This window comes from Malaclemys terrapin, chromosome 16 (assembly GCF_027887155.1).
Source record: "Malaclemys terrapin pileata isolate rMalTer1 chromosome 16, rMalTer1.hap1, whole genome shotgun sequence".
In the NCBI taxonomy this organism is placed as follows: Eukaryota; Metazoa; Chordata; order Testudines; family Emydidae; genus Malaclemys; species Malaclemys terrapin.
The window spans coordinates 28,853,153-28,879,748 of NC_071520.1; the positions used below are offsets into that span (position 1 = coordinate 28,853,153).

The 26,596-nt window shown below is 50.1% G+C and overlaps 1 protein-coding gene across 3 annotated transcripts in view; it reads left to right on the forward strand.

Annotated features, from left to right (window-relative positions):
* Positions 1 to 26,596, forward strand: part of WSCD2 (WSC domain containing 2) — a 138,393-nt gene that overhangs the window by 33,987 nt on the left and 77,810 nt on the right. For 2 of the 3 annotated variants that reach the window (XM_054006898.1, XM_054006899.1), the window contains exon 2: positions 23,328 to 24,414. In XM_054006898.1, the coding sequence (XP_053862873.1) occupies positions 24,033 to 24,414 (382 nt within the window). In that variant the 5' untranslated portion in view covers positions 23,328 to 24,032. Of the gene's footprint in view, positions 1 to 14,897; positions 14,962 to 23,327; positions 24,415 to 26,596 lie in introns of those variants that run through there. The other variant, XM_054006900.1, reaches the window with a different exon arrangement.

Here is a 26,596-nt window from a genome sequence, read left to right on the forward strand (position 1 = left end):
CTCTCTCCCCCTTCCTGGGAATGATCACAAGGCAAATTCCACAGCAGGTTCAGTCTGACAGTTAGCCATGCGCGACAGGATGCATTGTGGCATCCACCCACAAGCGCCCCAGCCACCACCGCACACTTGTTACATAGCAGCGCAAAGAGCTGGAGGGTGACTTTGGCTGGGTTATTAATCCCAGCTTTGATGGAACAGTGACCGGTAATGAGGAACAGCAGCGTTGCATCGTTAGAAGGAAGAACCATGGGGGTAGCGTATTCAGCATCCAGGCGATGCAGAAAGAGAATGCTCCAAATAGGAGTTTCTATCTCCCTGACGGTACTTGGTGTTTCCGGCTAAGGAGAGAGAGAGCCGACGTTCCTGTCCAGAGACTATTTACCCTCACTAGAGTTAACTTGGATCTTTTGCTTCTGGTGGTTTTTTTCTTTTTATCCTGCCTGAAAGTTAGCATTGCACAACTCCTTTAATGAAGGTTATGGTGCTGTAAGCCCCTCCCACCGGGGACTGCCTTCTTCATCTGTGATTAAACCTGCTCACACTCCAGTGAAATTCTCTGAGCGATTTCGGTGCTACCAGAGGGCCCCACTGGTTCTGCACTCGTCCCGTTCAGCCCGAGCTGACAGCAATTGCACTGGAGGTGGGGAAAGGACGCAGCGTTGGCATTGCAACAATATTGTTCTTACTCTTGGTATTAGCGTTGCAGACAGAGAACCGGCTGGAAGGATGTGACGCGTTAGGCTTCACCACTGGACAGGGTGAGGGCTTGGCAGGCATTTGTTGATCCTGTTGTGGCGTCTTACTAAAGTACTGAGTTTTGGTGACATGTCACACAACCCCTTGTTAAACCAGCCCATCTGTCTGCTTTCCTTCCACGTTAGACTAGGGCAGTGGTTCTCAACCTATTTGCCACCATGGGCCGCATATGCAGCTCTGTGTTATGTGGGCTGCCTCCACACAATATATATACTACCTTGTGGGCCTGAGGATGTCACATGGGCCGCAGCTGTGTGCTGATTGGGCCGAGGCTTGAGAACCACTGGACTACGGGCTCGGCAGTCAGTCCGCAAAGAGTTTTGCTGGCAAACTATTCAGAAGCTGTACAAAAGTCTTGCCCCCTAGTGGCTGGAGGCTAGGCTGTTGATTTCAACGGGTCTTCTCAGGTGCTTAAAATCAAGCTTGTGCTTAAGTGCATTGTTAGATCTGGGCCTTAGAGGCAGGTCCAGACTGAAAGTTATTGCAACTCAGCAGAGGTGGAGGAGGAGGATCGATAATTCTTTTGCAAGAGCCTTGAACTGGTTCTGTTCCTGACTGTTGAGAGCTTCGCCCCTCAGTAGCCCTCCCATGAGCTGGTGGACTTCTCCAGAGACAGCTTGAACTTTTCTGGAGCTGTCCTAGGGCTTGTAGGCACTAAGACATCTCTCGTGAGTTGCACCCAAAGTTGCAATGTGGACCTCACCGTGAGCTCTTTTTTGGAGTAGGAGAATCTGGGGTCACCATGACTTTGTTCCAGAAGAAAGAACTCTGCCTAGACTCTGTCCTGGGGTATGGTTTTTCCCATCCTCTCTTAGCTGCTGCAGAGAATGCAGATAATTGCATCTCGGAGCGAGTGACCTCCAGCTCACAGGCCTGATTCAGCACTTGTTTTACATTTCTGTCAATTTTTCACACTTTAGAGGATGTTTAGCGGCAGGAATCAAAGTTGAAAGGTGCCCCAGTTACCCCTGGCAACCGCATAAAGCGGAGCTCATGGCTTGTGAACATGTAATTGGAATCACCATGGCTATTTTGTGTGTGCTGGCTGGGGAAGAGGGTTTCCTCCTCCTCCTTTTAATCAATTATCTGTTCATCCAAAGGTGCAAAGAAAGGGACCGATGCAGAAAAGCGCTGCCTCCCCTTCAGACTGTTTGTAAACATCCCCCTGGCTGGGGAACAATAAGAGGAGGACATGATCTCCTCAAGACAATTAGCAGAAGTATTAATGGAATATATGCAAATGTGCAATAATTGACCTGAGACTTCAGTTCACAATGGAGAAGGATGAGCTCCAGATGGCTTAATGAGAGTAATTTAAGCCCTTTCTTTATAGTGTCAGAGCCACAAAAGAAATAAGAAAAGCCAGGCTGCATTCCACCCTGGGAGGAGTGCGGCTGGAGATTGTTGTGACACACCCATGCACCACTTGTTGCTTTGGAGGTACAGTGGGGATAGACCCCAGCTCCCCCTGCTCCAAACAGCCCAAGCCCCTGCCACAGGGTACGTCTTCACTACCCGCCGTATCGGCGGGTAGCAATCGATTTATCCGGGATCGAAATATCGCGTCTCGTTAAGACGCGATATATCGATCCCCGAACGCGCTCACCGTCGACTCCGGAACTCCACCAGAGCGAGCGGCGGTAGCGCAGTCGACGGGGGAGCCGCGGCCGTCGATCCCGCGCCGTGTGGACCCCAGGTAATTCGATCCAAGATACTTTGACTTCAGCTATGCTATTCGTGTAGCTGAAGTTGCGTATCTTGGATTGACCCCTCCCCCCCAGTGTAGACCAGCCCTGACACTCCATTGTTTTTAGTAGCATAGGGCCTATGACACACAGTTAAGCAATTCTAATTCCATCCAGCAGAGGGATGTGGCGCTCAAGTCATTATGTTGCTTGAAAAGATACCATCTATTTTATTTACTCTGGTCATTTACCTTTTGTTTCCACCCTGGGAGGATGGATTCACTGCTGGGTTCAAACAGGGTGTGTAAAACACCGCCTCCTGCTCGGAACTTGAACCAAACCACAGCATTTTTCCAAGAAAGTTTGGAATGAGATCATTTAAAAAAAAAACCTCCTGTCGGCGGCTGTCTCTACACTTATGTCTCCTGTCTAGTCCTTTAATCTCATGAACATTTAGCTGCTAAACCCAGCCTCCAGAATCAGGACAATGGGCGGGGCGGGGGGAGTGTACGGGCATGTCCCCAAACTTTTTATTATCTGGCTGATGTGTCTCTCCTCCTGTGTCCCGTCCCCACCCCCCATAATGTGATTGCTGGCACCTGATTCCTCCTCCCCAAAGCTTGCTGGACCTATGTACCCCGCTTCCCTGAAAAAAAAAACTCCTTAGGAGTTATAGCAAGCGAGGGGAATGGTTAAAATGAGAACCTCAGGCTGTCCCTGCTTTGGGCAGCTGGCAAGCCCTCTGGCCTGTATCTGAGGGGAGAGCCACCTTCTCCAAAGAGGAATGTGTGAGTAGCCCATGTAGGAATGAAAGGAGACAGCATGCTCTGCCCCTGGAGGGAGCCGCAGGCAGCACCCTCTCCGTCTCCTGCTCTAGCTTACCCAGATTGGGGCGGATGAGATCAGGAGCGTCAGCCCTCTTTGACTGGCGTTGTTGGGTGAAAAATAACATCCACCCCAATTTAGGCTTAACCAGGTTTTTTTTAGCCAGTTTTAAGACACCATTATTATCACCTATGAATTATAGATGCATGCAAAACCAGATAAGGCAAGAAAAATACATGATCAAGTTACCTGCCCGGGGGACTAGGTAACTCTTTTCAAATCCGTGGTCCCTGCTGCGTTCTCCCCATCTCTCCATCTTCACCCTGCTGTTTGCACAGACCACACATTTTACAGATAAGACCCACAAACCAGTTTCCTGGTTTACCCAGCCCTGAAGCTGTTCCAACTAAGTTCTGAAATGCTGCATCAGCAGAGACATACACGAAAAGCAAAAATTCCTTTATATTTTCTTATAATACACTATGGACTATTCATTTCTCTAACATTGAGATATATGTATATATATGACAAACATAATGCATTACACATTCTCTAACAGGGCAATAGGTCAGGCTGACAAGGGGTCCTTGTGGGAGGAGGGGGAACAAGAGCCAAGTGCTGGAACATCTCTTGAAATCTTTTCTCAGTGTTTACTCAGTCCTTACTCAGGCAAAATTCCCATTGAGCCCCGGACAATTTGCTTGAGTAGGGACTTCAGGCGACGGCTCGCTGAGAGGTGCTTGGCACCTGCCACTGTCATTAAAGCCAACGGTGCCAATCCTGAGGGACCTACTCAGTGTTTACTCAAACTGAGTAAAGGACAGAGTAAACACAGAGAAAGGACCTCAGAAGCAGGCCCAGGATGAAGTCTCTGAACTAGTGTCAGGTCGATTCTTGAGCTGATGCTCCTCCCTCATTTGCATCCTGATGCTAATTGCAATAAAGTTCACACTTATAGAGCAAGAGGTGTTTGAATAATTACTCTGGGAAGCAGAATTAAAATATTTATTTATAATTCACACCATATGTTCCACCAATATTTTGTATTTAATCAACTAAAGACAGATGGCAGAACATTAGAGGCCATTAAACTAATGGCACTTAGTTTTTCCATTTATTTTCTTCTCCTTTGGAAAAAAATGAGGTGGATAAATGAAATGGAATGACGGCAGCGAGCTTTGATCTCTGAAAGGCCAAGTGGAGCTAGGGAGGAACCAGGGAAAGGAGCGACAGTTTTGCCTGCAGTTAACAGAGCTGGATTCCAGTCTTGCTGACACCTGTTTCACACTGGCTTAACCCCACTGACTTCAGGAGAGTTACTCCTGGGTTAAACCAATGTGAGGTCAGAATGAAGCCGTTAGTCATTCATTAGCAAAAGGCAGTGGATGGCTCTGGGATCAGTACTCTACTCTGGAGCCATCGGTCCCCAGCTGTCATCCATCCTCAGTCAGTTGACATTATGACCATCCTCTGAGGAACATTGGCGCTCACAGTCCAGTTCCTACTGACCAAGCCGCACCACAAATGACACTCCAGTGTCAACGAAGAGATCGGGTAGTGATTGGAGCTCTCTTCTTGGCTGGGAGGTAATCAGGACAGGGCAGGATTAAGACACCTTGAAGGGGCTTTGCTGAGGAAGCTTGTGTGAAACAGTGTGAAGCCATGTGTGCAGGATAATACACATGTGAGGTAATACTCATGCATGGATTATACAAAAGTGTCTTTAACTCAGCGTGCTCTTTCATCCTCCAGTGGCGATGCAGGACTCTTGCTGGTGTGGGAACGAATGTGCCTGCAGCACAGATATCGTGTAGCATTTCAGCAAAGGAACTGAATTATTGTACAGCATTTGAATGATATTTGAAGCTCTCTTCTCTAATTTTGGCCAGCCTGGGACACCATACTGGAGAAGAATACAAGGTTTCCAGATTCAGGCTGCACAATAGAGATTAGTTCCATTTAGCCTTGAGCTCTGCGGTGCTGTCGTTCGTCTCTTTAGGATAATGCTGGGCAGGAATTGGTTTTCTTCTCCCGCAAGAGTTTTTGAGATTTCAAACTTTTGTCCTGTTCCAACCTGGGAGAAAAGGTTGAAATCTCAAAATTTTTCACAGACTGATCAGCTGGAAAAAAAATCAGATCAGGTCGGTCAAAACACCAATCAAAACTTTTTGGTTTCACTGAATCAGCATTTTACAATGAAAAATTGTTTCATCAGAAAATTCCCAGCAGGCTCTACGTAGACCGACAGTTTCACACTTGAGTGCCAGAGACAGGCCTGTAGGGTGGAATTTTCAAAACCCCTAAAGCCCAAACCCGTCGATGTATTTAGTGCCTAACTCCCATTGAAATCAACATTCCTCCTTTGAGGCAGGGCCGGCTCTGGCTTTTTTGCCGCCCCAGAGCGCCGGGGGGAGGGCGGCGAGCCCGCCGCGGCTCCGCTCTCCCTGATCGGCCGGAGCGCCAGGGAGAGGGCAGTGAGCCTGCTGCGGCTCCGCTCTCCCCGGCGGCCGGAGCGCCGCGGGGAGGGCAGCGAGCCCAGTCGCGGCCTCGCTCTCGGGCCGGAGCGCTGCGCTGCGCCGCCCCCCTCCAGGTGCCGCCCCAAGCCGGCCCTGCTTTGAGGACCTGGGGCCTGGGTGACTCGGGACCCGAGTTCTGGTGAAAGTCAGTGGGCTGGTTTGTTAAGCAGTTTGTGCTGTTGTGATGCCACACTGAAAGTCATGGGCTCCTAAATTATGTGGGCATTTTTGAATGTTCCACCCCAGACCATTTTAAGGCACCGCAGTGACTGATTGCCAGCTCGCTCCCAACCCCCCAAGACACAATCCACTAAGCCTATGGCAACAGCTTCTGCACACACCTTCACCCTGCTTATTTAAGGGCTGGCGTGTTAAGAAATTTGTGCTGCAAACACCCCATTTATTGAAAGAGACAATGCAGCGAGTGCTTGCAATGTCCCGATTGTCTGGGCTGCTTTCTTGTTCCCGGGATTCAGAAGGGTAAACTACTCGGCTGCGCATTGTTGCTGTCTGTTCTGTGCATACAAAGCCGACTTCACTCTCCGGGCCTGTCAACCGGACCTAGTTCAGCTACATGAAAATTCACTCTGAAAGGGAGCGGGAGGGGAAGAAACGTAGTTTATTAAAAAGAAAATGTGACGAAAGGCAGCAATCAAAAGGGTTTTCTTTATAGTTCCTGTTGCATTCAGAAAGCCCAGCCTCCCATCCCCCCACTCTGTTAATACACATTCAAGATGAAAATGCTTCACAGTTGGATCAACAGCTCTTGGAGGTGTTAACATTTGCAATAATCTATTGCTGTTCTTAAAGCAGAAATTAAAACCTTCAGTCTGCAACTCCCAGGCCCCCAGCCTCTGGGGCTTGTTGGGAGCAGCCTTTCTGAGAGGCAGCAGGGGAAGAGACAAGCCCTGCGAATGTTGCAGGAAGTTCCGTGAATAATTCTCTTGCACATCAGCCGGATGACAGAGCCCACAGTGTCTTTGGTTTCCCACACTTCCCTAAATCAGTGGCCTGTGCTGACAACCCCTGGTGGCTGGAACCGCTGGGCGAGAGCCGTCTCTCTTAGCTCGGTTGAGTTCAGTGAGGTTACTACTGTCTGGATTTCAGAGGCGAATCAGTTACTCACTGCCAGATCGGAGTGGGAAGGACTGACCCCCCTTTTGAATCGGTGGCAATCGCTCCACTGGGAGTAGGGTGATTCGGAGTTAAAAGGCAGCCTTCTCCCTGGGCGAGTTGGCTGGGCCATCCGGAGCGCTGACCTTTGCCCCTTTGAGCCAGATTCTGCTCTCACTTTCTCTGGTGTCAGCTGGGGTATCTCCTCTGGAAGCCCATGGAGTTCCTCCGGTGTAGAAATGGGGCGAGGTCAGAATCAGACCAATTGCACCGTTATGCAGACTCACCAGCTACTCGGCCACGGGTTGCACCAGCAGACATAGCCCCCAGAATAACGGTGTAGCCCCAAGTTCAGCGAACCAAAGTTCAGGGGCTGTTTATCCCTGAAAGGGCACGGGAGCAGCTCCCTCCAGGCTGCATGGGTTGCTGTCACCACACAATTTCCTTTTCTCCCAGTGGCGGGAAGAACAGAGACACTTCCTGAAATGAAAGAACCTCCCTCCCCCCCACCTTCCCAGGGCTGTCTATCTGCAGGCCAAGGAAGCCCTGCACGGCCAGCTGTTACAGTACTCCTCAGCGGGGTAGCTTGAAGGTCAGCGTTGCAGCTACGCCGCTGACTGAAGGCAACAGAGATGCTCACATGAAAGATGTAATAAGGACAAATGCAAAGTACTCCGCTTGCAAGGAACAGTCAGTTGCACACATTCAAAATGGGAAATGACCTTTCTGTACTGCGGAAAGGGATCTGGGGGTTATAGAGAATCACAAGCTAAATATGAGTTAACAGTGTAAACAACAACAACAACAAAAAGTGAACCTCATTCTGGGATGTATTAGCAGGAGTGTTTTAAGCAAGACACGAGAAGTAATTCTTCTGCACTGATTAGGCCTCAACTGGAGTGTTGTGTCCAGTTCTGGGCGCCGCATGTCAAGAAAGATGTGGCCAAATTGGAGAAAGTGCAGAGAAGAGCAACAAAAATGATTAAAGTCTAGAAAATCATGACCTATGAGTGAAGATTAAAAAAATTGGGTTTGTTTAGTCTGGAGAAGAGAAGACTAAAGGGGGACATGAGAACAGTTTTCAAGTACATAAAAGGTTGTTACAAGGAGGAGGGAGAAAAATGATTCTCCTTAACTTCTGAGGACAGGACAAGAAGCAATGGGCTTAAATTGCAGCAAGGGAGGTTTAGGTTGGACATTAGGAAAATCTTCCTAACTATCAGGGTGGTTAAACACTGGAATAAATTGCCTGGGCAGGTTGTGGGATCTCCCTCCTTTCCACTCCCCCTCCAATACCCCATTCCGCTGGTGCTTAGAATCATAGACTCATGGGACTGGAAGGGACCTCAGTATGTCATCTAGTCCAGACACCTGCACTCAAGGCAGGACTATGTAATAACTAGACCATCCCTGACAAACGATTGCCTCCTTGGATGGGTGCTCAGCGTCTGTCAGGATCGGACTTTACCGAAACTTCCCAACTCCTTGTTGGTGCCATCAACAGTCCCCTCTTGCAGCACAGAACTCAACATGCCTTTCACCACGCTGAGCACCTGGTACACAATCTACCGGCCTGCCAGGGCCACCGTGCACACAAGAACACTGGGCAATAGCAGCAGCCAGGAAGAGAGCCTTGGCCAGCACGGCATCAGCTGTGCGAATCAGAGATGGCCTCATGGTACTTTCAGACCAGGCAGCGGAAACATCTTCTCACATCCGTGAGATGTAAAGTCAACTCACTGCTTGGCAAAACCACCTGTTGGTCTCTAGGGATCAATCAGTCCTTGGCCGCTCTGCTGAGTCCACCCGCAGTGGGGCCTGTTGGAACAATCACCTTTCCATCAGCCACTGGATTGAGACCATCAGCTATATCGCAGAAGCCATCAAACCGCTGTAAGGTGCCACTGGACCTTTGTTTGCTTGGGCTGGATTCAAACCCAGCAGCCTGGAGGTGAAATTCTCCATAAGCCATTACCAATCCCCCATAGCCAGCTAGCCCCCACTGGCAGGCTCTCTTCTTACACCGCTACTGGAGGGAATGCTGAGCCGTCCCCAGGAAGTAACGGTCCTTCCAACTTTTGATACTCACAGGTCATCAAGCCACGAAAGAGAGGCGCCGACTGACCTGTCACCGAGCTCTTTTGTGGGGAAGGCTGGCACATTTATTAGCTCTTCAGAGCCGCAGTAATCTTTGCTGCTTTTCAAATCGGAGGGTAGGAAATGTCCCGTGGGCTCGGAGAGACATTTGAGTGAGAGAGAATCTGGAAAACATTTACAGTGTGCTTAAAAAAAAAAAAGTAATAGCTCAGCTTGTCTACTTGAATTTAGGAAGGAAGAGGCGGGGGAAAAGCCGGGCGAGAGCTGCAGACAGGCTGTTATGTGTTTTTTGAAAGCTGAGATTGACTAAAACGTACATTGCGATGGGAAATGAGCCAGTGTGCATGCAGAAAGGGGCTGTGTGCCTGTCAGCAAGCCGGTCTGGAGGGTGTGCGGAGATCCAGCGCTTTGCACAGATTAAATCATTTAGAATGTTTCGGCAGCAAATACGTTGTGATAATGCGCTCCGGGCCGCCCTGACATTCTGTCAGCATCACGTGACACCCCAAGCTGCCTCTCTTACTGGAAGAGATGGTGCCCCCCCGGCTGGGCATTAGGAGAACCCCAATAGGCTGTCGGGTTGGGGTGATGCCCCGGGGAGCAGCTGGTACCCTGCTCCAGACCCCAAGTCACATCAAGGGATAACCCCAGCAGAGAACTGCCCGTTGGGTTCTGGGGGGAGGGATCGTGCTACAGCGGGATGTTGGCACCCCATTCTGCCCGGTGCCCCCAAGGAGCTGCACTAGATATTAGTCCCCACCGTTTGCAGAAGCATAGGAAGAACTCTAAGCCTAGGTGGACAAAGAGACGCTTTTCAAAGACGCCCCATTAGCAGGGATTGGCCCCCTGGTCAGCAGTAAACGGTTTATCTTTCTGGTCAGGCGCTAACAGGAGAGTCCGGCTAGCACACTGACTAGGTGGCGGGGGCACACAGGCAAAGCCGTGCTTTCCAGGCCCAGCCCCACGTCAGCAGCGGGGTGGAGATGCATGGCCCAAGCAGACAGTTCCTCCTAGAGCTCCAAAAGAGAGGTGCTGCTAAACCTATGCACGGATGTAACCTATGGGCCCCAGTTGGCCAGCATGTCGGTCTGTGTCGGGAAGGAGGGGATGGGCAGCTGGTTTCAATGGGAGACACCCAGTCCAGCCTAGGAGGAGCAGGGCTCAGTCACATGACAAAGATTAGGCCCTTACCAGAGAGGGCCTCCTAACCAGAGCCAGTCGGAATGTGTTCATTAAAATATGTTTTTTTGTGAAAGCCAAAATGTTTTGCAGAGACTTATCGGTTTCTGGGGCTGGGGCGGGGAAAGCGGGAGACCCAGGCAGGTCCTTGCTCTGTGGCTTGGGGGTTTGAGGATGGGCTGGGACATGGGACACCCAGGTTTGAGTCCCTGATGCAGAGTGATCTAGAATTAACCACCAGAACCATTTACCGAGGGTCGTGGTGGATTTTCCATCACTGACAATCGCCTGGGAGGCAGCAGCTGGATGTTTTTCTAAAAGTTCTGCTCCAGGGATGACTGCGGGGCAGGTCTCTGACCTGTGCTACCCAGGCAGTCAGAGCAGAGGGTCACCATGGCCACTCCTGGCCTTGAAACCTCTGAATCTCTTCCCTGTGGCAGCTGGAGCCAGGTTCGCCTCCTCTGAAGATAAGTTGCAGCAGCCTGTTGAGAAGGAGGCTGTTTCAGGTGCTCTCCTGCACGGCTGTACGGGACGGAGCTACCTGGTCTCGCTGAATGAAGCCGCTCTCCATTTCCTCGCAAACTCCTCTGCAATAAGGGGCTCTGGTGCTGCTGGTCTATTGCCCAGGGGTGAATCAAAACAGCTTCTGTCCGTTTTAGCTGCACAATTAATTTAGAAAGGGCTTTAAACGGCCTAATCTAACAAATGAGGATAAGACGTGGAAGGTGATTACGCATCTGCCTCTCCGATCAACAGGGGCACCTGGCAATAAATATGCAGATTTGGACCAAATTCAGGCAGCCACGAGCGCTTCGCTGGTGTCTGCAGAAACGAGCGAAGAAGAGCTCGGTGGGGCTATCTCAGGAGGAGAAGTTATTCCCTCAGCCACTTGGCTCTTTAAGTAGAACACTGGGAGACAGGAGGCCCTGAGTTCAAATCCCAGCTCTGCTACTGCGTGACCTTGACTACGGACTCACCTTTCTGTGCCTAAGGGTCCCCCTCATTAAAATGGGTGTGTGTGTAGGGGCGGGGGGGGATCATGATAGTAGCTACCTCCCAGGGATATTGTGAAGCCTGACTGGTCAAGACGAGATTGTGACCTGGTTGCTGGGGTGGGATGGTTGAGAAGCAGGCTGTAGTGCCCTGGTCTCATTGGACTCTGGTGTGTGTTGGCACTGCAGAGATCTGCAGTTTTCTCTCGGTAGCCCTGCTCTGTCACATACACTCACTAGGGGTGGTTTCTCTCTCTCTTTCTGAGCCTCCAGTGGTATTGCAAAGTACCACGGATACATCCCAAGCAAAGGTACGTTTTTGGTCCGGTAGCTCCCGCAACAGACAAGGGCAGATGAAATAAACCCAGAGCCACGCTGCCTCTCTCATCGGTGGCCCAAAGCAACTCTCGTCTCTCCCTCACTACTGCTCGGTGAAATATGAAAAACAGGCATTTTCTTGTCTGAGCCTGAACTTCCCAGCAGCCTGACGACACCAAAAACGCAGACGAGTCATGTCTTGCTGCTCAAACCTCACAATCTGCTTTAGGTTCTGATGGAATCTGGTAGCTCCCAGCTGCTTCTTCCACCCCCCACCCAGTTCCCACAACCATGCACCACCTTCCTCCCCATGGCCCATATTCCTCTCCCTTCCCCACCGAGGTCCTGCTACATCTCTTCCACCCACAGCTTCTCCTTCCCACAGCTGGGTGGGTCATTGCTGCCAGTCCCGGTCAATGTTTCCTCTTGCCGGTCCATTTCTCAGCAGCGGGAGAGTTCGGCGTTTATTTAGTTCTGGGCTCCCTCCCCTCTGCTGTGTTGTGTGAGCAGCGTTGTGGGGAGCTCCCGGAAGGGAAGACTGAGATATTTTGGGGTGGGATGATTGAAGCTGTACTTGTAATTTTGCTTTTGAGGCCACTCGGAAATTTCTTTTGCTTGTTGATATCCCCCCCCCCCCCATTTCCCCACAACTGTACATTCACTTGGCACCTGAGCTAACCATATACCATGCCCTGTTGCACTCTACTGGGGATTGTTATTACACTAACAATTTAGGCTAGAGATGGGATTTTTACCCATTTCAAAATAAGCTGAGTATCAAAGCAGCCGGCTGGATAAAATTGATTTCTAGCACCTCGTGTCGTAAGTACCTCACACAGCTACAAAGCAGTTTCTACGGGGGAAAGATACTGGTTGTAATAAGGGAAAGCAAAGCGCTCCGATTACACGGCGTTCATGAATATGGACGACACAGCACGTCCTGTAACATCTTCTTCCTTGGGGAACACCAGCTACACTTGTCTAATGACGGAGGTGGTATTAGCCAGAGAGTCAGCTGTGAGCAGTGAACGGAAGACTGGCATCAGCTTTGGTAAACAATGGCAATACTAAAATAGTAATGCCACTATTCCTATTGAGTGTTTCCAAGTAGGTAGCATTGAGAGGCAGTGTGGGCTAGCAGAGGAGGTGCTGTTCCCAGCTCTGCTACTGAGTCACCCCGTGACCTTGGGCAAGTTACTTCACCTCTCTTCTCTGTCGCCCTGGTCTATTTAGACTGCAAGTTCTTCAGGGCAGGGGCCCTTCTTATGCATCTGTGCAGCACCTAGCATAATGGGGCTCTGATTTCAGTTGGGGCCTCTAGGTGCTACTGTGATACGAACAACAATAATAATATGAATACTCCCCAGGCATCTTCGCTATCAGCCCAGCACTCCAGCGTGTGCCAGACAGCAGCACCGACTGGATTTTCATAGACGGCATCTCTCGTATCCCTGTAATCTGTTCACTTGCTAGAGGCTCAATGGACCAGTGAATCTTGGTGATATGAATGAACTATATCTGCTGCTTATCAACAGCGTACAGGGAAAACTAGTGAGTGTCCTGGAATATGATCGTTTCATTCCGAATTTTCTTCGCTAAGGGGGTTGCTGGTAGCAGGGATTGAGCCGGTGACCTCTGGATCTTAAGGCACAAGCCCCTCCTGTTTGAACTGCAACCCAGTTGTATTAGCCCAGCTGGGCGGTAGCAGGCTCAACGTCTAGCTATGACGCGGTCACTACTAGAGGGGGACAGAGCACCACACCAAGTGGGCATGGCTTGCAGAACTTAGCTCTGCTCTACACCCAAAAGCCCGGGGTATGAGTCCGCTAGCTAGGTTCTCTCATGTCCCAGTCCTTACTTGGAGGGACCAGCCCGAATGGCTAGTGAGTTGAGGCTGCATGGGCCCCTTCAGTCTCTGCTATTTCTGCAAACCAAGGGGCCAGTCATGATGGGCCCACTTTTCCTTTAAGAAGTGAGTGGATAGATGCCACCTGGTGAGGAGCAGGATAGAAAAACAGCTGCCATGAGAGCACTGAACAGCATCAGGTGGGAGGCAAATCCTAGGCTGGATCTGAAGTGAGACATCTCTAATCTCTCTCCCCGCCCCCAGCAGCCAGTTAGTCCGTTTGCCTGTCTGGAGACACCTGGCCTTGCTGAGCCTTAACCAGCATTTTACACTGTGTGGTTCTAATCTAGTGCGATAACCCTGGACAAATGAAATGCCTTTCTGCTTGTGAAGTCAAGTCAAACCCCATCCCCTTCCTAATTCAGTCCCAAACAAAAGGAGCTCAACAGGGTAAGAACATGCCATATGCAAAAATGGCAGCTAAAAACTAGACCTCTTCAATGCTGCAAGAGCCACCGGCCTGGTGATTTTGTCCAGCTGCCGAGGTTTCATGAGGCAGGACGGTGGGCTGGTGGGTTGAGCGCTGCACTGAGAAGCAAAAGTTCCCTGCGCTGCCACACATCTCCCTGTGACCTTGGACAAGTCACTTGTTCCACCCTGTGCCTTGGTCCCCCTCTGTACAGGAGGATCAGACTGCTCGGCCTCCCAGGATAAAATCCATTCCTGACTGGCAGTGTTCAGGCGCCGTGGTGGCGAGAACCATGTAAGTAACTAGAGGGCTCATCACAAGTGAACCCCTGGAGTCAATCATTGTTATTTCAAGTCCTGTGGTCATTACTCAGGAAAATCTTCCACTGATTCCTGCCCAAATTCACGTCAGGACCCTGTAGGCTGCTGGCTTGTCTCCCAACCCGGGGAACCCTCAACTCCACACCCCAGAGTCTGCTCAGACCCTTTCTCCAGCACACCATTGACCACCCACCTACAATCTCCGGCAAACCCCATAAACCAGTTCAACATAACTCCAACAGCCACCATGGCACAGACCTCCCTGCTCCTGGCATCTCTTCCCCACTCCTCCTATAGACCTCGGCCTTTCCCCTGGCAGAGAAACCCACCTACCCCCCTCAAGCTCTCCTCCTTCACTGAACTCTATCAGCCTTTATGAGATCCAGGTGCTCATCAGGCAGTCACCTGACCCCTGCCCAGCTGGGTCTTATCATCCCCTCTACCGGGCCCAAACCCTGGTTCTTACAGGGGCTCTGCCTGGCCCTGCCACAGGCCCCGCGTTATTTCTTTCTTTCCCACAGTGTGTTCACTCCGATTAAGGAACCGGGAGGTTCATCTGCAATAGAGATGGGGAACCAGTTTGGAGAAAATAAGAACTGTACTGATGCAGAAGTAAAACCCAGGCGGGAACTCGCTCTGATGCCTGCTGAAACTCAGAGGCGGGTTCTGTTGAATATATAAACACCTTCTACAAGCGCAGTAGTGTCCGCGTGCATGTATACTAGGAATGGGCAAACCGCCTTGATCCTCCATCCAGCACTTGCACCAGCTCCGAGTCATTTGGGGAGCGCTGATTTCAAGTGTGAAACGTCCTTACGTGCGTGCTTCCGAGCTGGTGATATCAGGTGAGCATCCCCGTACGATCGTGGTTTATAGTCACTGTAATTCCCCTTCCCTCTGTTGAGCTCTCGAAGAAGAGTTGCTAGGGATGTTTGGGAAACTGAGGCTAGCACAGTGCTATCTTCCATGCCTGATCAGGGGTTGAATTTCATCCCATCCCAAGCGGCCGCCCCAACGGAACGTGGGGAAGGCAATCTGAAATAGCCGAGCGTTTTCAATGGGCTCTGTGTCTATCCCGGAGCCTGATCTCCCCATTCCCAGCACTGCACAGTGCTCTCCAATATGCTGACAATGGTATTAAAGAAAGAGTTAATGGCCACAGCTACTGCTATGCCTCTTGCTCCAACAGGCTCGGCATATTATTGTACCGTCAGCCAGAGCTGAGTCAAGAGGACTGTGTTCTTGCCTTGCTGTTGCATTGGATGCAATGCCCCAAAGATATTGTCCTGCAAGATCTAAGGTTTGCGCTGTCTGCAAACTTGGGGAAATAAGGGAGACTCATGCACAGTCCCCCTAAAATCCCCCAAACCCTCCACTTTCCCCTCCTCCTCTAGTCAGCAGAATGCTAAAAAGCTGTGGTATGTAGCCAAGAACATAAGCAGTGTGGAATTTGCAGCTGATCTGAAACACAGGTGGGAGGGAGGGAGGGGGACATTACACGATCTGATCCCATTTATTGACGAGCAAAGCCATTTTCCACATCACATAAAGAGGAGGCTGGAAAATCTGCTAGTGAGTCAGACTGAGAAGCAATTCTCGTGCCCTCCTCCAGAACTGCTCGTGCAATGCTGTAACATGGGTGATGGGGAGAATTCCCTCCTGACCCCGAGCTGGAAATGAACTTCTGCCCTGAGGCATGAGGATTGATTGTATCCGAGCTAGTGTAACCGCCCTGCCTGTTCATGGGAATGCCCGCTAGACAGTATCAGCATACAATCTGCTCATGCCAAGAGCTTGGTCCAGGCCTATGAAGGTGTATGCTTGTGTATTTGTGTGTATGTCCGTGCTGACCCGTCTGCATTGCACACTACGTGGCATTCTCTTTGGGTGAGAGGGGCGACACGGGCGCCATTAGAAACTGAGCATCCTCGGATCATTGAAGGGCAAAGACCTGTCTTATTTGTGACCCTTTTCAACACCTCCGACTCCTGTTTATTCTTCCCACCGACCCAGAGCAGGGCAAAGGGGAGAACAGAAGCTCGTGCACCAGCCAATCATTTTCAGGTCAGCAAGCTGGGCACCAGCAGAATAGGCAGCGTGTTCGGGCCATGTCCTAATGGCATGTGGGGCAGATTTTCATATGTGGGCACAATGGGTGTATACCTGAGGATGCACAGGAAGGTTGGATGCCTGCAAGCCACTGCCTGGGTGTGCACAGACGAGCCATTACCTGCTTTGTACGCGCAGTTTTGTATCCTTTCAGTGGCTCTTTGACTTGGGTAGGCAACGGCGCAGGCGGATTCTGCCGCCGCTATTATCCAGGCTGAGTGCTTGTGATTATGTAGCGCTCGCCTGACTGGTGAAATAACAGGGGAAATGTCGTATAAGGTGGTTCTGGTTCTTGTCACAGTCAGAAAAGAGACTCCTGCTTTAGACTTGCTTGGTGCTCTCCCTTAGGCCACCTTAAATATTTGGGAGAGGGGGGCTGAATTCTCCTTTATAATGCATTGCTGCAGACATCAGGATCAGGTGAATTCATTCATATTCGCCACCCTAGTGGCATGCAGCCATTCTCCTCTACGGGAAATCCTTGGAAATTGGCCTTTGGAAGGCTGGGAATCGAATATTTAGAACTCAGCCACTTCCCAGCAGCAAAGATGCAATTTACAAAAAGTTAAAGTGAAACCAAAGTACTCCCTGAATTCGAGGGTTTTCATCGATTTCTCCCATTCGTTCCGACAAGGCCATGATTAACGGTGACCTTTTCCCTTCAGCACCTTTGTGACCGAATAGCTGCCGGCTCATTAAATATGAATCTGAATTAACAGCCAATCAGAAGAGGGGTTGCTGCTGGGGAATGACTGAAGCCCCTTTGATGACTTAGCTGTAAATTTGCTTTTCATTCATTTGTGGGAGCCTGGCCTGAAGCATGACAGTCTCGAAGGGCTGTGATTAACGGGACGGTGCAAACGGCTACCCTGGGGATCAGTCTGCAGAGGCCTCGTTGCCCACCAGGGACGGGAAACTCTTTGCTTCATTTCAAACCCAGACGAATGTCCAGGCCATTATCGCATTTGTGTCCGGGCTTTGGAAAGACGGGGAGGGGAAGGGGGAGAACAGGAGAGGAGAAGGGAAAACAGTTGAAAGACAGACCCTACTGCAGCAGAGTGAATAGCAAATGTGCATGGAGTGTGGCACAACAGAGTGGAGGGGAAAAGAGTGAAAATGGATGCTGTACGTACATATATGTTGTACACCGGGCAGCTACTGATGTGTGTCTGTGTGCGTATGGCTGTGTGTATATCAGTGTGTGTGTGTGTGACTGTGTATATCGCTGCATGAGAGGGTTATTCTATTCTTGCTAGAAAAATTCAGTGGAACTTCCCTAGTAATCAAATGGCATTAAAAAACAAATGTCGTCACTCTAACTTGTGACCCTTATTACCAGGCATAAAGCATAAAGAGGCCACGTTGGCCTTGGAAACTTTTATGTTGCAGATACACCTGCTAATCAGCTCATTCATGAAACTGGCAACCTGCAGCTAACATTCGATTGCCCTTTTCATTCAGATGGTTAATTGCTTTTGGCTACTTACCTGGTCACTTTTTAAAAAGTGGTGACAATTCCTTCCTGACCCCAAACTGGAAATCAGCTTCTGGCCTGAAGCATGTGGATGGATCACACTTGTGGTTTGTATCCTAGCTAGCATAACTGCAGCGTTTAGTGGTCATGCCTGATTCACAGTATGGCTTTTTTATAAAGGCCTCTAATTTTGCTTCCTCAATGAACCATAGCCACAAGCAACAGAATATGGATGCCTGAGTGCTTGGTTACCCCTTGAACAGAGACATAGACAGTCAAGTATGCTTAGTTAGGTGGAATATCCTGCAGTACCCCTGACCTGATGCCACCCATCACTAGTACCTACTGCAGAACACAGGGAAATAAGAATCTTGTGAGAGACGCTCTGGGGAGGGGCTGGGGATGAAGATTTTGGGTACAGGAGGGGGCTCAGGGCTTGGGCGGGGGCTTGGAGTGAAGGGGGGTGAGGGCTCTGGCTAGGGGTGTGGGGCTGGGGATAAGGGATTTGGGGTGCAGGGAGGTGCTCCGGGCTGGGACCGATGGGGTCCGGAGGTGGATCAGGGCTGGGGCAGAGGGTTGGGGCATGGGAGAGGGGCAGGGTGCAGACTCTGGGTGGCGCTTACCTCAAGGAGCTCCCGGAAGCAGCGGCATGTCCTGCCTCTGGCTTCTGTGCGGAGGCGCGACCAGCAGCTCTCTGCGCTGTCCCTTCCGCAGGCGCCACTTCCGGCCAATGGGAGCTGTGGGGGCAGCGTGCGGAGCCCTAAGGCTGCCCCTACGTGTAGGAGCCGGAGGGGGGACATGCCACTGCTTCCGGGAGCCATAGTGAGCCTGCTTTAGCCCCTCTGTGCTGCCGACCAGACTCAGAGGTTTGACCATTGGCCTGCTAAACCCAGGGTTGTGTGTTCAATCCTTGAGGGGGCCACTTAGGGATCTCAGGCAAAAATCTCTCTGGGGATTGGTCCTGCTTTGAGCAGGGATTGGACTAGATGACCTCCTGAGGTCCCTTCCAACCTTGATATTCTATAAAAATAAATTGGTTTCAGCCATGCCTGTGTCCGTCCTGTAGGTGGGTTTCACTAGCACGAAGGCTTCTGTAAAGTGAATTTCAATGCCACCTGGAGGAGCTGAATTTTAAATCCACACAAGGAAGTAGTCATACTTGCTCACTCATCCAATCAGGGAACAAGAACAATGCCATGTGACTGATCTGACCACTCTTAGCTACTCGGGATTGGCTACGTTCAGATAATTGTTTGTGAGCAACCTGTGCAGTTTAAAATAAAATTCAAAAGGGACATATTCAATAACAAACGCGCAAGAGGAAACTGTGATTTGCTTGGGGATACTCAGCAGAAAAAGTGATCAGTTATCTGTTGTGAGTTATTGGCCCATCCCTAAGTCATTAGTAATAAGAGCTCATTCAGATCTGGGGTGAATAGGCTGAGAGCAGCGGATAGAAATTGATTAGAGCATTAGAGTACGCTAAATGCAATGATAATTAGCATAAATCCATGCACCCGTGCCTGCTGCCTGGCCCTCGGTGTGATGAAGAGGGAATGTGAAGAGGGAAAGAATTGAATGTACAGAAAGAAAGGCTGGAAAAGGAAAGAGATCACAGTGGCCTGCCGCCCTGACTCTAGGGGGAGCTCCCGAGACACTCCCGGGAGGCTAGCAGTCAGTTTTGAACTGTTGTCCTTCGCAGGACCAGTTCAGGGTTCATGAGTCTTCTCGGCACGTGTTCTGTCTGCTACTAATTGTCTCATTCGCATCTTAAAAATCTTTCTTACCCCGTTGTAAAGGCTGCTAAATAGTAGTGCAAACCCCAGCGAGGAACCCAGAGCTGCAGAGGGGTCTGGAAGGCCTAGCTAGAGACACGCAGTAGCCTCTGCACACAGATAGTCTCTCTCTCTCTCATCCCCAGCAAGGCAAAGGGCTGCAATGTAATTAGACCTTTCCAAATCACACCGACTCCTCGGGGTTCTGTGGCTTGATGGCGCCATTTCCAGGGGTAATTTTCCTGGCACAAGCTGCTCTTGGGTACATTCCTCTTGCCCACCATAAGAACTTGTGCCTTTTGGGACGTGTGGCCCAAGGAAGTTGAGACGGTGCCAGACGTGTCTGGGGTCCAGACGGATCGTGTGTGGCCGGAGAGGAGCCAGGACAGGGGCTGGAGAAGGCTACTTTCTCGTCAGCATAGAGGTGGTAGCTGAGGCAGCAGAGATACCAAGGCTAAGAGCCAGGCTTTTAGCAAAGCCTACGTAGCCCCCATGTGCTGAAAATCGAGCTGTAAGTGTCACTGTGGGAGTTGCTGGGAGCGGAGCCAGTTTGAAAATCTGGCCTCGTTTGTGGGGGCTGAGCTCATTTGAAAACCTGACCTCCCGTGGGAGCAAGTCGCTAGGAAAGGGGCCCGGGCATTGAAGGAATTCACACAGGTATCTTTGCACAACAGAGCAATAGACACACAGCTAGGGCAGTTTGACAGGCAGGAGCGTAACAATGGCTGGGTTGGCTAATCCTGAGAGAAAGGCCGGTTTTGTGGAGCAGCAATCAGGAGAGCCGAGTTCTATCACTTACTCTCACTGTGCCTCAGTTTCTCCATCTAATAACACCAACCTATCTGACCGGGGTTTATGAGGCTTATACTGGTGAAGCCTGTTGAGATTTTCAGATAGCAGGAACCCTGGAAGCACAAATTGTCTATGGCGTGTTACTTTGATTAGGGAGGGAAATATGAATGTAAAATCCATCCTTTTTCTAAGTGCACATAACCAAGGAACATCTGTTTGTTGGAGAGCATTAATTGGAAACAATGACCGTGACCGAACCTCCCTCTACACTCAGATGTGTGCTCTATTAGGCAGGCTGCAATGAGGAGTTTGTTGCCGATGCTGGATGGCTTTGTGGTGGAGGGGTTTCTGATGGCTGCTTCTCATCTGTCATGCAGAACGGCCTGGAAAATGCAAGAGAACGACCACATTTAAAGAGAGCTTCATGGGCCTGTCCAGGTCCAGGTGTTTTTTGGTCTGGAAATAACTATTTCTGGGTTGCATTGGATTAGAAACACCAGGAGAATAGCTGAGCCAGCTACATGTTGGTCCTTAATATTTCTAGTCTTCAATGAAGCTAGGGGCAAAGAGACACATTCAGTAAAGAAATAATGGGGGGAAAGTTATCGGAACTGTAATACCCCCCTACCCCCCACCGCCGGGTTGGGTTCAGGGAAAGCTTTAGGCAGAGGTTTGGGTCCCTTCTGCTTTTCAGTGAACTAGCCAGTGCACCCCTACATAGGGCCAGATCTCCAGCTGGCATCAAGTGATGTTGCTCCATTGAAGACAAGGCTCCTCGGTGTCATGCAGTAGCAGCAGCTCCGAGCTTTCCCAGAGGCACAAGGGAAGACCCATGAAGCACAGACAGCTGTGCAGATTTAGCCCAGCTGAGAATCTGGCCCATTTTGGCAGAACCTCCTGTCTGGAGCCCAGCAGCGAGTATGGCGTTTGCACAAGGAGAAGAAGCCGGGTTGAGCTCTTCGCTTGTGGTCCTACTCTCCTTTTTCTGTGCTTACGCAGGCTGTGCACATGACCTGCATGCCCCCTATGCAGCACTTAAACCCGGGGTGTGCAAAGAGCCTAGTGCAGGTGCTCCGCTCTGCCCGGAATTTCCCCTCTCATTTTCCCCTCTAAGCGCATCTTGGGGCTTGTCTTCACGTACAGCGCTACAGTGCAGAGTTCTCAGCTGTGCCACTGTAGTGCTTTAGTGAAGACACTACTACGCCGTTGGTAGAGCGTCTCCCGTCGGTGTAGTTCATCGACCTCCCCGAGAGGCGGTAGCTGTGTCAACGGGAGAAACTCTCCCGCCAACATAGCACTGCTACACCAGGGCTTAGGTCGGTAACTCTGTCGCTCGGAGTGTGGATTTTTCATACCCATGAGTGACGTAATTCTACTGTTGCAGGTCTGGAGCGTAGACCTGACGTTAGTCACAAAAGAACCGGTACATTCTCTGGGGGATGGTTTTGTCGCCACCTCCTCAACTCTGGTATGGGAAACAGGGAGTCTCTTTTGTCATTATGAGGGAGCTGAACGGGTACCTGTAGCACGGCCACCGTGGCTTATGATCGTGTCTGATTTAGCAAGCGAAGGCGAATCCCTCCCTCAAGCAGGCTGAGCAATGCTTAGATGGGAGACTTCCAATGAAAGCTCAGGTTGGGGTTCAGTGGGTGGTAGTCTGGGACCAATTGAACTAAGCCACTATGAACCAATGGGGGAGGGATAGCTCAGTGGTTTGAGCATTGGCCTGCTAAACCCAGGGTTGTGAGTTCAGTCCTTCCTCCTGACTCTGCCAATAACCCTCAGTTTTGACTGGGCTCTAGGACACTGGTCTCTGCCATTCTCCTTTGACTCTCTTGTGCAGGAATTCCCCGCTGTGCATGGAGATTCGCTCTGATCTGCATAGGACGAGCAGCCTACCAGCTTCATAATGACCTGACCGGGCTTGAAGTCCAGTCTTCAGCCACAAAAGGCTCACACATGCTCTCCAGAGACTGAAAATCAGAGCTGGTTTAAAAGATCTTGCCTGTTTCACAGCAACCCCTCGCGCTGCACCTCAGGCTTAGCTGGAGAGCCCTTACCATCCCTTCTGCTCACAATGTGCACAGTTTAAGGAGGTTTAGCTGTCCCTTTACCAAGGCAATGTTGGTGAAAATGTAAACAGCTAATCATTCCTCCGTGTGGAACCATATGCCAGGCCAACAGGGAGTTTGTAGGAACAATAAGACACATGTGCTTTGAACCCAGTCCCATCGACCGGTTGGCTGGATGTTCTCCGAGAAGTCTGCCTTTGCTCAAACTGTGACGGGAACAGATGCAGGCAGTTGTGTGGGGATGTGGCTTTCCACACACCATGGCAGGAAGGCGATGCACAAAGATGCGCTTTGTATGAAATGCAGCAATCCTCTGCCAGCTGATTGAAAGATTTAGCATCTGTAGAGGCTTTGGAGTGGAGGGAAAGGTTATTAAAATATAATGCAATGCGAAAAAGGCTGGTCAACAGGCTGGAAACATCAGAAATCCTGCTCCAAATACTTATATAGAAAAGTGTCAAACATTCTGATCCGATTCTAAGGATTCAAATTATTTGGAGAATCTGCAGACAACTTAGTGTCACAGTGGTATTCATATTATATTGTGATGAAGTACGTAAGTAGGTAGGTAGAGAGAGTGAGAGAGTCTCACTATTCTCCACTTGATGGCATCATAACTCATCTGTATGACATAGGCCCTATACTGCTGATAGCTAATAGATTCTCTTGCTACGAAAGCACAGATCCCTGCTAGCTAAGGGAGAATCCCTGAGTTCTATCCTGTTTGAATCCAGGAAATTCCAAGTGGCCGCAGTGCACGACACAGTGACAACTGTGACATGCCTGGACAGTCCTGGATTTCTTCTAATACTAGGTTAATTTGCAAATATCCCAGACTGCTAAGCTTCAAAAGGAAAGAAGAGGATTTGTGTTTTATCTTGACTGGGATCTGTCTGGGGGAGGGTATGCAGCTTCAAATGCTATAAATCTGTCCCTGCTAAAGCCTTCCGAACACTTTTCTAATGATTGTCATTCCTTTTGACTTGCAGGTGGAGATTTCTTGTCCTGAGACCGAAATGAATGGAGATTCATTAAACAAAGGGCTCCAGTCAGTATTCCGTACCTGGAGACGCATCCAGGGACCTTTCATTCTTTCGCTGAAAGGGAGACGGTGCCATTTCCATTACAGAAATGCCTGCAAGAACCAGCGCTGAAGAGCTGAAAGCGGAGAAAGCCAGAGAGGGGAGCCGTGTCAGCTGATCAGCTTTCAAATCGCCTTCAAACACTCATTTTTCTTAACATGATCCCGCCATCAATGGAGTCTCCAGAGCACGCCTTAGGAACGTTAACAGGAAAAGAATAAAATGGAGCCAAATGGTATTGTGATTTGCTTTGAGAAATACCTCGTTTTCTTAGCACAAAACGGGAACTGAAAAATAGACTTTCCATCCCTACCCCAGCCCCTTTGGACTTTATAGAATTCTAAAATATTTTTGTATGAGTTCAGTATGCAGTCCCGTTCTGCTTTAGTGGCTACTTATTGATCCCAAAATAATACCAGGGGAGAATACTTCAGCAGCTGAACCAGCGCAGCAGGACGGCTGACAAAAGGCCATTGTCCTCCCTTTCCCACTTATCTTATATCAGCTGGTTTTGACCCAATCTTGTGCACTTGAAGAGAGAGTGGCGAGACTAGAGTTGCTGTCTTTGCTCTGCGACTTCCCACCCAACACAAGGCGAGTAATGAAGGCGCTATGGCCAAATTACTGGTAAAGTTCCAGCGTTATTTTAGGCGGAAACCCGTGCGCTTCTTTACTCTGATCGCGCTGTACCTGACGGCCGGGAGCCTGGTGTTTCTGCACTCTGGGTTTGCGGGGGAGCCCACCATCTCAGAGAATGAACCCAACCCCCTGGATGGCACCAGCGAAGGGGCAGCATTTCAGTACCTGGGGGTGGTTCAGCTCGGGAGGGGGTTCAAGGAGACCCCGGAGGCTCGGAATTCTGTCCGGAGGTATGGGCCGTGGTTCAAGAGCATTTCCAAGGATACGCCCGAGAGGAACAAAATGGGGGACTATGGCGGGGCCTGGAGCAGAGCTCTCAAAGGGAGGAAGGTCCGTGAGAAAGAGGAGGACAGAGGTAAGATTCGGATGGGGCTGTGGGAAGAGAGGCTGAATAGCAGCGTATATTCACAGCAGGGAAGAGGCACAGACTCATAGCAAACCTCCCGGGCAAAATCCTGGCCCCGCAGGAGTCAAGGGGAGTTTTGTCCCTGATATTTGGTCCTCCATCCCCTTGTAGGGCATTTTCTAGGGCTTTAGCGGTTCTGGTTTTTGATAATTCACCCAACCCAGCTTCCCCCACTTCCTTTGGGAAATGATGCCTCCAGCCAGGAGAATTTCCCCCCCCAGATATTCCGCCTGAGGTTTCCTTTGCTCATTTTCATCTCGTAATAAGTCCTAGTCCAAGGGCCTCAGACCCAAACAATCCGCCTTCCCTAGGGTGTTTATAAGTGGTGCTTGCAAACATCCAACGGACCCTCAGGGAACTTTCAAGAGGCTAACTGCTAAGAGAAGAGAAACACAAGTTGAATCTTAGGTCCAATTTATGTCCCGTTGGCCCCATGGATTTGAATATGCTCTTGTGTCTCCTGCACTGAGCGAGTCTCATTTGCTAGGCACACCTGGAGCCAGATTCTGATCTCAGTTACACTATCTTATGTCTCCATTGGCTTTGGTGGGGTTACTCTCAATGTACATTGGTGTAACTGAGATTAGCAAGGGTCTTCATCTTGCCCTGGATTTTTACTGGCGCCAGCCTGCAGGAACACTAATCTGAAAACAACCTGAGCTTCTCCCCTGGGGGTGCGTCGAAATCCACGCATTTTTAATGGTCCCGCTGGATGCCTAATTGAACGGCTGAGGAAGACCGAAACCCACACATTGAAGTGAGTTTCTGTTTCCCGAGCATTCTGTAGATTGGAGCTGATAAGGCAGCACTGCAGTGGATCAGTGATGTTTCTAAGCCAGCCAAAGAGCTTGCACCAAAATCAGCATCCTCAATCTCTTTGTGTCTATATGAACTCTACATCCCTGAGCTGTTCGGCTTTGGCACCATGACGGGGGACCGAGAGGGCACTGGGGACGGACCAACACCCGTCAGTCCCTCCTAATCCCCTTTTAAACATATATTATCTGAGTTTTAAATGAAACCTGCTACTGATTTTACCCTCAGCTGACAGCGTCTTTTGTGTGGTGACTTATTGCGCGGCTTCTGATGTGCTTATCATCTCTGAGAACCTAATTTACAGGACTTGACAGGACAGTTATTTTATGAGGGATGCAGAGCAATCATAGGTTCTGTTTCTTTACCGAGCAGGGTGGCTTAGCCGGCTTTGTCTATTCCCAGTCATTATTTCCATTCATGCCAGAGGGTGTCACAGGGAGGCAACACGTCATCCATTTCTTTAGCAAGAAAAGGCATCCTGCATCTTTTTGCTTAACGCTGCCCTGCATGGGTGTTTGCTGCGCGGAGCAGACGGCAAGAGCCAAATAAACTCAAAACCTACTTCAGGAGCTACCTGATGTCCTCCGCCTGTTCTGAACATTCCCGCTGCTCCACAAGGAGTTTCTAAAACCAGCCGTGCCATCGGTACGAACTGTGAGACGAATGGATCACCTCGCTCCGGTGCTGTAGTTATAGTGGTCTCGTTGCTTACCCTGAAACATTTGCCCGACTGCCAGCCCAGAAAGACACTGACATGCCTTTGATCATGAAGACACCTTACCAATATTTATTGTTATTAATACTTCTGGTACGCCGCACGTGCTTAACGTGGGCATTCTGGGTGAAGGGGTGGATGCAAATTCCTTCTAAAGTAATGGGAAATTAAAGTACAGCCCATGCCATTTGCAGTAGGCTCTCTGATTTGATGTCTAGATGTCCTGATATACCAACTGTCCTTCTCTCTGTAGGTCAATAACATACAATTTATTGTGGATCGGCTAAAATGTTGTTAATGACCCAGGATACGCTCATTTAGTAGTTCCCGTTGGTTTTTAAAAGCTCACTTATTTACCCGTCGGATGAGTAAACGCAGACAAACACGCACTCACTGACGTGCTCTAAGGCTGCATTTAAGGAAGCGCTCACTGCATCTGGCTCGCTCCGTTTTGGGGCCTACTCCAGGAGAGCGGGGGCTGTTCGGTACCTTGGGAAATCAGGCCCCAAATGGCTCAAGTTAGACACACAAAACTAGTGGCCACTTTTGAAAATCCCGTCCCGTATGCCAGAGTTAATGCTTCGTACCCAGGATAAGCCT